At 37.4% G+C, this 12,644-nt stretch overlaps 1 protein-coding gene across 1 annotated transcript; it reads right to left on the bottom strand.

The window, feature by feature from the left end:
- LOC140929144 (protein XRP2-like) lies at positions 1-10,053 on the bottom strand. The gene is made up of 10 exons (XM_073379015.1): positions 9,846-10,053; positions 8,924-9,041; positions 8,618-8,709; positions 7,929-7,985; positions 7,598-7,713; positions 5,860-5,963; positions 3,586-3,720; positions 2,828-2,902; positions 1,885-1,984; positions 1-1,597 (listed from the first exon to the last, which is right to left on the bottom strand). The coding sequence occupies exons 1-10, from the start codon at positions 9,917-9,919 to the stop codon at positions 1,425-1,427; spliced, it is 1,044 nt and encodes a 347-aa protein (XP_073235116.1). The 5' UTR covers positions 9,920-10,053; the 3' UTR covers positions 1-1,424.
- Between the last annotated feature and the right edge of the window lie 2,591 nt (positions 10,054-12,644).

Genomic DNA, 12,644 nt, shown 5'->3' with positions numbered 1-12,644 from the left:
TGAACAAAGAAATATTTTTAAATATATTTTTGATGGGTACTAAAGAGATACGACAAAAACACAAACGAAAGCAGAAATAATTGCTACTTACCATCAGTTATGGATACTATAGCCAACCGCATTACAAAGTTTTGATATTTGAGAATACTAATTTACAAAATATAGCTCTTTTATGGCGGAAATTATTATAAACTAAGACGTGAAGATACTACATAATATGGCTGTTCCCGAGTACAAAATAAGGTAATAAATTATTAAGTTCCTTGATCCATACTTAAATTAACAGTTTATAGCAACAAAACTTAGCATTATAAACTAATACTAAACAAATTATAAGCTACGATTAACACTAATACTAATCATAAGAGAAAATATCCTGTGAGCAGTGATTTCTCCAAAGAAACTCGAAGAGCTAAGGCTATACTGCTGCCAAGAAAAACCCAAACGAAAAACCTGTAATGTATACTTCTACTTGTTATACTTGCAAAATATTTTCATATGAATAAATAAAAAAATTTCACCTTTTTAAACTTCACATTTTAAATTGTAACTTCAGTCATTTCAACAACCTTCTATCTATAGGAACGAAATCCAAGTCCATGTTTTCTCATTAAACCGGCGTTGACTCAGGGTTATACGGTTGAAATGTAGCTTTGGTTGCTAATATGGCTGCAACTTGATGAACGAAATAGAGCCCATCTCCATTCTTGTTCCAAACCAAGTTCTACACGTTGAATGGCCTATTTTCAGTGGTGATACTAAGTTTCAACATTCGCTGAAAAAATGGTACAACATTTGTCGATTTCACCAACAAATCAGTTTTAAACCGTGTGTTGGTGGCTCTGGTCGCCGCATGGTAGAGTCAACATTTGGCCTAAAAATTTTAATCAAGTCCGTTTGTCTAGAATGTCCTGCTTCAAAGAAATATCTAAGGGGTACTTTAGGTTATTACTACGGGAATGGCGCAATAGAATAAAAGAGGTAAAGACGCATGACAAAAGGCGGTTAAAACATAAAGCATCTGCGGGTACTGCCCACCTCCCGCTCAATACAAACACACACACGGGCGAATGAGGGAAATATTAGTCCATCGCAGGGAACTAAGTTCTCAGTACCCAAAACTGAGTAAAGAGAGACAGGGTGAAGTTTCTCGAAAAGAGTTACCATGTGATGGTATACTCAGAAATTCAACGGAGTAACCATCGAAATGAACCATTATGCTACCAAGAGATAGATACGACTGTGCCGCCAAATTCGGGCGGATCGCATTATCAAAAAAGAAAATAAGAAAGAAAAACAAGTCAAATAATTTCTATCTCAATGGGAGCTTTTGTTCCGTATATCCTCTTTGCCAAATGAGGGATTGCTCGAAGTGAAAAAGGGACATAACACTAAATAAGGGGATCCATCCGTCTGAGTGCTATCTAAGTCATGGACATGTCGACAAAGTTATAAAAGGCATCTATGTCTTGTGATGCTTTCATTGGATTGGGTGAGATATATATGGTGGAAAGTGAATCCCCGCAAAGCGATCGAACAGCTTCCGTAGTAATTCGTACACAATCACTGCTGTTGAACTCCAAACCAATAGCTGCACCTAGAGAAATAGTTATTAAAGAAAAACAATTTGAGACGGAGTCACAGGTAACACGAGAAATATAATCTGGACGTACATCGACCATCTAGTTTGCGTGACTATACTAGCTATATAATGCGTCCGGGCGGGACCGCCGCCGGGCTGCAACGCAGGCAACTACCATCTCGCTAAAAATAAAAAGTTTTCCTCGAATGTAGAACATCAATCAGCGTGTAACAAGGGTTAAAAGTAACTTTGGTGTTTAATCTAATGTTTTGTATAAATCCAATGGAACAATTAAAAAATACCTTGTTGGGCTGCAGCCGAGTAGTCTTCAGACTGAAATATCCTCGATACATCTTCAGGCTTCATGGTTATTTCTTTTGTTTGGACTAACACACATGATCTCTAGGGAAAGGCAAAGACGCGAAAAAATTTACGTAATATTAAGGTGTAAATATTTAACAATTCTTCGTCGAGCCCGAATGGGCTGTGAGTCAATAGCCCAAGAGACCGAAGGCCGAATGGGCTATTGACTCAGAGGACATTCGGGCTCGAGGAATAATTTTTAATTAGTAAATTCCAACTAGTTGGTCAAAAATATCGAGATAAAACAACCTTAGCTAGTTAAAGCTAGACTTTAATGCTTTTTTGCCGCCTAAAAGGCGGCGCTTTTCAGTACAAGTAGGCTATAACATATAGCCTAGAAGAAGCTCAACCAATCAGAACGCAGCATTCTTAATAGACCACTAGCTGGATTTTACTAATAAGTGAAATACGTTGCTCAAGTAAAACAAAGGTATTCGGAGGTACTGAAAAAAAAGGGAAATTTCTAGCTTTTGGGTTTTCATCATGGAATATACAAAAATAATACATGACTATTTCGTTTGTCTCACGATATAGTCACTTGACATGTAGACCGCGACGTTTCCATTTCTTACCGCTGGTGTTCTTTAGGCCCATGGGGTACAGTGACAACAGGTATGCTGTATATTTGATCAACGTAGTTGACAAAACTACATGTAATTTTTGTGTTTTACTCCCCACCCATGTAGCGCCGCGGCACAGTTTCTGACGAAACGAACACCTTCATTTATTTGTTGTTACGGTGATTTTACGGTTATTTCCCGAGACCCGCCACCTTAACCCTATGACAAACTCATACGCTTTTGTCAGCGAGGTTTTATTAAGAAAGATCATCCCGCGATACTCAGAACTGAGAATATTCGTTGAAACTTTAAAAAGCCTTACCCGTGTTTGCTCATGTAACAGTTGCTTTATAATTTTCCTGACATTATCCTTGTGAAAAAATACCACTAGACAGGACTAAAGAGAAACAACGAGAACGTAAAAAAAGAAAGAGAGAGGGAAAAAAAAAAGAAAGAAAGAAAGAATAAAAACTGAACAAAGTCATTACAGTCGTCATTATCAGAAAACCAGTACAAGATATACAGCCCCTCCCTCTCCATACAATGTATATAGCTGCTGGAGCATAAATGGCGGTTTTCCATTGCAGTATGGGAAAGCAAAGGGAAGGATTACTCCGCGGGCTCAGCTGGGTGTCATGGCACAGCAGTTAGTTCATTCTATTTACTAGATAAATTCCCATTTACTCTTTCTTACTTGCAAAAGTACTTAACATTAGCCAAGAAAAGTATTTGTAAATGTGACACAATTTCAGCTTTCAAAGCCATAGTGACAAAAAATTTGAAAAACTGTTTGGCTGGAATCCGTTTTAATCTTTTTTCAATTAATTTCCCTCAGCCCTGTGCCTTACAGTCGTACACATTTCCTTAATGTTTTAAATAACGATTATGCTTATGTTTCGCTTAATTTGGTGGCCAAAGTCCTAGTGGCCGAACTTGGTTACATTTTGTCACACAGCTCTTTTGATATGTTACAAATGTAGCCATCACCAGACACCAAGATGTTTTGATAATACACATGTAAAGATGTTTAGGTAATCAGGGGATTCCAAGCGGATAGTCGATTGATTATTCAGTACATACCTCGTCAAAGGGTTTTCTTCTTGTTCCCAAAGTCTTTGGTATCACACTGAAATGTTCATCTGATTTAATTTGTACATTGGAGAATTTCTCTGTGTCTGGTAATGGAATATGATCTTCAACTCGAGCTGATGTATCCTGTGAGATAAAATACATGTTGAGAACAAAAAATTAATTTCCTTGTCCCCTGTGGAACAAAACAAGAAAATAGCGCAACAGAATTGCATAATTACACATTAGGCCCGAATAACAGAACGATAAAATGTTAAAACAGAATGACAAAACATCATAACAAAACAACAAAATAGCACGGCAAAACAGGAAAACTGAATTTTGACCCTGATAACCCCCTATGGTCTTGTTACAAACTCCGAAATGGAGCAGACGTCTGTCGAGAGTTTGGATACTCCAGCGCTTATTGAGGAAAGCCATTCTCGCACAAAATCGATCGCTTCTTCGCGTTTAAGACCTTGTTTAACGTACATCAGCATCGCCCCTTTAAGGCGATCTTCCTGCCACGATGAAAACCTGTTATCTGCCATCTTCGAGCATCTTCAAGAAGCTTTCGAGAGAAAGCGTCGTAAACACAATACAAAATTTACGTGATGTACGCTAAACATGATGGTAGTGGCAGCGCTCGGCTGGGTCGAAAATTTTATTACTTCGGCGGAGCGCGAATTAAAGGATTCGCGACGCTCAGGAATGTCCCAAAGTTGCTTTTTTTGGGACAAGATTGGACACGCAAAGTCTGTAGGTATTTGGTTTTATTCGGCTATTTGACGAAATGAGAGCCGAATTAGTTCGAGATATCTCGAAGTCACTTCGATTTCTTTGATTTATTCTTCAGCTTATTCGGCTTGCCCAGGGTTTGAACCCACTTATCGGTGCGGCCCGTCAGATCAGAGGAGACTCTAAGTTGAGGGATTAGCCGATTGCGTGTCAAAGATTTTTGTGGTCAGTCTCTTTGCATGAAAAATAGCTATGAAATGATGCACTAGGTTCGGGAAAAGATTGGGCACGCAAGTTCGTGACTTTTCGGCTTGTTTCTTCGGAGGAGCGCGAAGTAAAGGATTCGCGACGCTCACGAATGTATCAAATTTGCTTCCGAATGTCCCGAAGTTGCTTCGGAATTAGTTCGAGATATCTTCGAGCTCTTATTTATTATTCTGACTAGAAATATTGACTGCAAAAGTACTTTACAAAAAACATTGAAGCAATTTGGGCTCGTAGCTTCAAAATACGAACGAAAATCGAGATACAAGAGCAATTTTCAGTGCGTCTCACTTCGCAGACGAGTTTGCTTGTGTCTTGTTATGTCGCGCGATATGTTTCTCCAAAGTGCGTTTCAGTTTGGCTTTTTACCGTCGAAACCTTCTTTTTCCTCTGAAATTTAGCTTGGAATTCGTGGAAAACCGAAATTTTGTTAGCCGATTAAATTCCCCGCCGATAGATCAAAGTTTCAGTTCTGTACCAAGGCCCGAAGTAACCATGTAATAATTTTCACGGGAACAGTACTGCCGTGTTTGTGTTTTTTTTTCTAAATCCAGCGGCCGAAATAATGCTAAATATGCCTTTCAATACACTTTTAAATGTTATGTTGGCGATGTTATAAATGAATTATCCTCAGTGTGGAGATTGAGCATTTTCAGCAAGTTTTGTACGGGAGTGTACTGATGTTAGTTAGTTACGTTGCTGGAGAAGGCGTGGAGTTAACTGTACATTAAGGAAAGTGTTGTTGTAGAGGAAATAAAGGAAGTGGAACTGAGATCTCGTCGTGCGCAATATATTTATGACAGAAATTATAATCGAATTGGGTATATAGCCACGCGGTCATGCACCAAGCAGACTTCCGGTGGAGAAGTTAAGACGTCTGTTACGCAAAAAGAGAAAAGTAAGGGTATTTGTATGGAAGGGTATGTAGGGAAAAATATCATTCCTTAATTCACAACCACGACGCCAAAGTGCACGCTCCCATAGCGTCTTACTTGATTTTAATTTCGATTTAATTTGATTTTACTTTGGTTTCATTTCGTTTTATTTTTGATTTTTTTAAAGTTAAAAAGAAAGTGGAAAATAACTACAGATAGAAATAAAAAATAATAATTCCTTCAAAATGTGGATTTCTCGATTAATTTCTCGATTGGCAGTTCTCGGCCACCATAGAGGAAGGAAATCAATTTTAACAAGAAAATGTCATTTTTACCCAAGAATTAATGAAAAAGTAGGTAATATTGTAATTTCATTATCATAATTCACCATTTATGTTTTCTTAAATACCTCTGGTAACAAGCTCCACGTGGTTTCCCCAGCGGCAGGTGTAAAGTCATAAAGTTTACTCCAATTATTATTAAATATGCTTAACCTTGCTGCATCGAACTGACCTGAAAAATAAATTCCTCTTTGGTTAGTTATAATTATTGTCTTTTCTGCCAGATCTGTCCAATCTGGTGGTGTGGTGGAGGAGGGAGAAGCGAAAGCTCCTTGTTAAAATTACCATACACTGTAAAATTATTCCAAAATTAGTACCTGGGTCAAAAGGAGGGTACAGTAGTGCTACTTTGGAAGGGGAGGGGGCACTTATTTGAAGGGAGTCAATTATCATGGTTTTTCAAATTTTTAACTTAAAATAAAATGCACACTGTAACAGTAAACTATAGAACATATTTGCATTTTGTATAAAAAGAAACACAAATCTATTTATGGTTGCTCTTAAAGTCCTGATCTTCTAAGGTCCTCTTAATCCTTCTCCATGTACACCATACATGTGTATTTGGTGATTTTTTCTTTCTTGAGGGAGGGTTGGTGGGGTACTTAATTGAACAGGGCACTTACTTTTAACCTCCAGAGGGGTGGTATTTTTTAGGGGTACATATTTGAAGGAGGACACTAATTTGAGCAGTTTAACGTACATTAAACAAAGTTTATTAAAGTTTCCAAGCAGTAATGAACAAAGAAATGATTTTTTTGGCCTACGCAGTATTTAATTATTATAAAGTTGAGCACAATGTATGTATTGTATAAAATGGTTGTCTGTCCTTTTCACTAAATGCATCACTTCTCAAATGTATGATTAATACAGAAGCTGGTAGGGCAGACCTTGAGAAAAAGTAGAACTGTCTGCTTACTACGAGTGTTTTCAGCATCAACTAATAATTTCACATATGAAATTTATATATACTAATTATTATTGCTATGGCAATGTTCTGTATATCTCAATATGGCATCCAGGTTTAAAAGATTCCTTGAGTGTTATAAAATGAAGTGGAAATGTCAAAGAATTTTCATGTGGAATTACATTGCAACCTCAGTTTAACATATTTTAATGAAATCTCATTATAGCAATCAAATTAATTGCCAGTCCCTTGGCCCTTCATCAAGGTTCCACTGTACAACCTAATTTCACTTGTCACCATTTATTTGATTACACACTATCTAACTGAAGACCAATGCTGCATGTAAATAAAATACTTATAATAATCAAATTCAATCAGGGGCACCCAACGAGAGCATAGTTCAAACTCACTTAAACATAGCATTGTTAAACGTATTTTAGTATTTAAATGGTAGATATGTGCATATTTTAATCCCCTAAAAATTTTTCATCTGTTTGGATTTCCTAGCTGAAAGTCTAGTGATCTGAAAATTATAGGGATCAAAAATTACCCTTTAGAAAATTTCAGCCAGAAAAAAGGCTCACGAAAATTCTAGGCAACCTTTTTAGGGTAAAAATCCGTTAAAAATGGTCAATTATACCATTTTTTAGATGATTCAAAATCCTAGGAGAGGTAGGCAAGCAAGAAATTTTACAACAAATGTTCTGAAAATTCTAGATCTCAAATCGCATTCCGAACAGATATTTTCCGAAAATTGACGTTGGGTGCCCCTGGGCAATGTACTTGTACACATCAAGGACAAGTAACATAAAAATAATAATTTGAATGTTGATGATAACTATCTAAAATCATGTCTGTATACTGGTACTTCAGCCAGTTCAACCCAATGGTAATTTTCTTACCTTCAAGTTCAGGGTAAAAATACTGATAGCAAGCAAATTTCATTCCACTTGATGACTCAATAATGGGTTGAGTAGCACAACATAAAAAGAAGTCCATCTTCTTACAATCACGAGTTCTAAGAAGTGGAACAGATTATAGTTTGTGATAGTGACTCATCAAAATATGGTGCTCCTTGGTGTAAATTTTACTCCTTTTTTATTTTTACAGGCAGCACCACAAAGAGATTCACTATATGTATTAGAACTGAATGAATGCATTACAACAGGATGCAGTGAAGAACACCAAAAAAATTTCATACATGCATTAGAAATGTCAATTAAGCAAACACACCTGAACTGCTGGCAGGCTACCACAACTTTGCAGTCTTTGCAATCCCTAAAAAACACACTGCAACAACAATAAAACATAACAATACGTTGTAAATAACTTTTGTAGTACACAAACTGGGCTTCTAATGAAGGCTGAACTTCAGACAAGAAGCAAAGAAGCAAAACTGAATTACATGCATGATTCCTTGTTTATGTCTAATAGAGGATACTGTGATGCTATGGGAAGCAGAATAGTTGGATGTGCCTCAGCTGTAATAATTAAAATACTAACAATTACACATACTTAGAAAATATTTGACTGGCGATGGTATGAATAATACATGTAGCTCTGATCATTAGTGACTGACGACAAACTTGATTACTCCTTATAATGCAAAAGAGAAAAGAGTTCTGTCACAGGTGAGAGCTGGGCATGTGCAGTGTAGACCTGCAGTATGTTTGGACATCATCACAGAAGGCTTCACTGGCGGCCACAATAAGTCAACTTACATGTAAGTAAGGGTTTACTGTAAGACACCTGAAGTGGAAACTGTGTGCAATGAGTGAAATGATATCAGTCAGACAAACCATTCCAATCAAGAAACATCCTACTCTCTTTTCAAACAGTAGTGCACACTGTACTTGCATTGATCAACCATATTACAGCATGGCCATTAAGGTTTAATAACTCAAAAGAATACACTAATTAACCTTCCTCCACATGGCCCAAGGACAATACGGCAGTTGATGCAATCATCAATTGTTACAGAGTCTGTGTGATCCAAGATAAAAATGTTGCAGCCCTGCAAAAACATGTACTAAACATTAATGTAATGTTTTTTCTAGGGTAAACGATGCTGGGTTTCCACGGTTATAGGAAGTGCGTTTACATAACATAACAGTTGTGTCAATAAGGAAAGAGATTTTGATACAAATTGTAGGGTGGAGGGGTAAAAAAGCGCTGTTACCTTTTTGGTAAGTATACATGTATTACAGTATTTTAAATTTTCAAAATACCTGGCAATTCTGGATAATAAATTGCTGTCCATTTATTTCTCCTGGCAGTTTTCCAACTGTTTCTCCTGTTACATTACTGATAGAGTAGTCTTTTGGATCCAATTTGGCTCTTTTGTCCCTGTAATTGATTTCATTTTATATACAAGTTTAACTGTCTGTCTCTTTTTTCCCTAATTAGTGTTTTGCATGCTTGCAAACCTCACAATGCAAATCGGTAGTGCTTTGTGAATTCAGATGAAATATGCGTAAAATTGTTTAAATTGTTGGCCAGTAGCACAATCTTGAGGCCTTAGCTGCTCTATTATTTTCACTGTCAACAACAACAGTCCTATTCAGGACTATGCTCACCCGGACGATCAAACTCAACCTACTTTCTATTATTTTTGTTATATACTTTTGAGCTTTTTCTGATCCACAGTACCAACACTCCTTCAGATGATGCTATGGGTCAATGAAAACTTGAAATATTAAAAAAACAAAAGAGAGTAGCTATAAAGGCCTCTCTTGACCCATCTACTTGGGTGAAGTGTTGGTTACTCAAGCTGACACCTTTTTCAACCCTAACCTAAATTTAGGTTAAACGTAAGTGAATTTTTAAACTTGCACTTAAAAGTGATGACGTTTGGAAATCAAACAGTCCATTTTTAAATTATGATAGCCTTTCTAAACATATGTGGGTCAACTTGTAGATTATCGACTCTCCAACCTTGGGTTGCCTGTGCTATCACCTGGTGACAGCAAGAACTGGAAAGATCGTAAGGAAATTTTTAAAACAGCTTTTGCGTGAATTTCCTTTGATCTTGTCAACTATCTTTCTCTCTTTTTTTAAATCACACTGTAAAAGATTTGTTTAAGGAAGTAGACGGTGAGAGCAAGCGTTTTCAGATTCCGATCGATAGATCAGGAGCTGAGGCAAGCTTACCAGCTGTAAGTTGGTTTTTCCTCGGTTTTCTCTCCGTTAGAATCCTTATCTTCCTTCGATCCTAAGCATCCCATGTTATGTACAGTGTTAAAGAACGTAATTTATAATCCTTAAGAGTTAAAGCCAGGGAGTTTTTTAAAAAAATCACATGTAAGTTTTACAATATGCACAAGCTAAGCAGTGCTTATGCTGACAGCAGATAAGAAGCTTGGGAACCACCCCGTGTTAACCCCGTGTTACCAAGGCGCTCGTGACGCTACTCGCAATTTTAGGCCACGCGAGGATACTCCCGTCACGTACGTGGGAGGCTAACTCGTTCATTGCGTTATTTACAAAAAACTACGCAAAGATTGTTGTTTTCCCAGTTCAAAGTTTGAAATATCACCAACATACTGTTAATTTACTTACTTTTTTGAAAGTGTGCTTAAAACTGATGTTACTGCCGGCGATATTTGTCTACAGAATTTCAGTAATTTACTTGAGCGCCCGGGGGGATACTCCCATACATTACCTATACGGGTATGTGCCGCCCAACGGGGTCGTGATTTTGAAGCTCCTGATTTAGAACGGGGTATCCATTTCAGAGGCGTTTTCTAGAACGGGGTATAAAAAATTGTGGATCACGGCTTTATCTTCTGCTTAAAATTATTGCTGATTATGAAGAAGCGCTTATTTGATGTATGAGTCGAACAAATAAAGAAATATCTTTTAAAAAAACAGGGCTATTTCAATTTACAAACTTTCTAGAACGGAGAATAAAAAATTGGCCTATTTCTAGAACGGGGTATAAAAAATTGGCCCATTTCTAGAACGAGGTATCAATTTTAGGAGAAATGTTTTTTAGAACGGGGTGCCAATTTGGAGTCAAGGGCGGCACATACCCACCCAAAAAATACCCAAGTGCCCCCCCCTCCCCCCCCCCGCCCCGGGCGTGAGCGCAAAATTTCGTTTTTTTCGTTATTTTGAGAAAAATAAATACATGACTGTTTATTTCAGAAACTCATTGCATCAATACGTTGTACATATAAGGCAACTGGGAAGCTAGTTTCGGTCCAATTTCAATAAAATGGGAATTTAAAGTATTTCCAGTACTATCTGCAGGGGTAGTATAATTTGTGTTGTCATATTCTATGTCTTTAAATGACGTTGTCCTTAGATTATTACTCGTAAATTGTTAATCCCTTTCCATGTCTGATTTATGTTTTCAGTTTGAATTTTCTCTGATGAAGTAATTTCTATAGTATTTCGTAATTAACTTTATTTCTAATACTTTTGTAGTCCAGCCATGCAGTTCTTTTCAGTATTGAACCTGTTAACTATCTTTTTAAGCTTTTCTCTTTCAAACATAAGTTTCTCTTCTCCCACACGAAATCAGAGTGACATAAAGCCCAGTCCACACGAATTCGGGTAAAAAAATACGGGTAACAATGTACTTTCGCAAAGAAATCTTTTTAATTGAGAGTTGTTTGAACCTTGATGTCAATGCGACGAGAAATGAACGCTCTTGGCACAGAAATAAGCAATCAATGCTAGAATTGGTGCAAGGTGGCATTCGAAGCAGCTTGTTGACTTGTTTATCTGCAATAGTTGATGTGGCTCCTATCTAAAACGTGAGTAAGCATAAAACAATAGTCGTAACTCCAATAATGCTATTACACCGTTAGCCTGTTCCAGGCGTTCAGATGGTGGAGTTTGGCGCAAATTCAGAAAGTGGGAAAACATAGTGAGAGAGGGAGAACAATTACATCATCGAAATTGTGTTTCTGGCAAAGACGCTAACGACTATTAGTAAAATCCAACTAGTGGTCTATTATCAATGCTGCGTTCTGATTGGTTGAGCTACTACTAGGCTATATGTTTGGCGGCAAAAAAGGATTAATGTCTAGCTTTAATTAGAAAAATTTTTTTATTCTCGATATTTTTGACCAACTAGTTGGATTTTACTAAAACAATTATTCCTCTCGCCCTCATGGCCTCTGAGTTAATAGCTCATTCGGCCTTCGGCCACATGGGCTATTTACTCAGAGCCCCTTCGGGCTCAAGGAATAATAGTTAATTATAATTTGGATTCCTTTAAAAGACGGCAGATAATATACAAGCACTGAAGGAAAACGTTTATATTTGGATTTAATCAGTAGGAACGGTAGGCCATGTCGGTGTTTGAAAGGCCAAATGTTCAAGATACTTGGCATACGTTCACACGGCAGGCACCTGCTGTTTTAAAACAGTTCGACCGGCGGACACTTTGTTCACATGGGACCGTTCAATATTTTCGCTCTGTTTACAAGGAACTTTCAACGGCTAGGCGTCTAAATTTTCTTACGGTAAAGGTGGCTCCGTATGAATGAAAAACCTAGACGGTTGGATTTTTTCAACTGTTAAAAAATTCGTCCGGTGCCATGTGAACAATAGCCTTATTATCACACCTTTCACATTTATTCATCAAGTTTAAAATTACCATCTTTCTTGATTTCAAAGCCAGAAAAGTGAACACAGACAGAGTTCTAGTCCTTCTATCATAACCCGTGACCAAGCCCCATTTTCTTCTTGCCTGGAAAAAGGTTCTCGCGCTCTCGGAAAGGTAAAATTTGATGCGGTCTTACATTAATATAGCCTAATGGCAGGTTTTGTGTATTCAAAACTTTTCATAGTGATTTCTGTAACAAAGGAAACTGTATAATTTTCTGTCCTTTTAAAAATGTGCAATGCAAAGTTGTAGCAAGGGTGGCCAGCCAAGGACAACCCAAACATTTGTGTTAATAACATGTCCCATGAGTTACGATCGTGGAGAATGATTAC

Source organism: Porites lutea, chromosome 2 (genome assembly GCF_958299795.1).
Source record: "Porites lutea chromosome 2, jaPorLute2.1, whole genome shotgun sequence".
NCBI classification, from domain to species: Eukaryota; Metazoa; Cnidaria; class Anthozoa; order Scleractinia; family Poritidae; genus Porites; species Porites lutea.
Note: the sequence above shows the minus strand (reverse complement) of the source record. Positions and strands in the feature narration are given on the sequence as shown.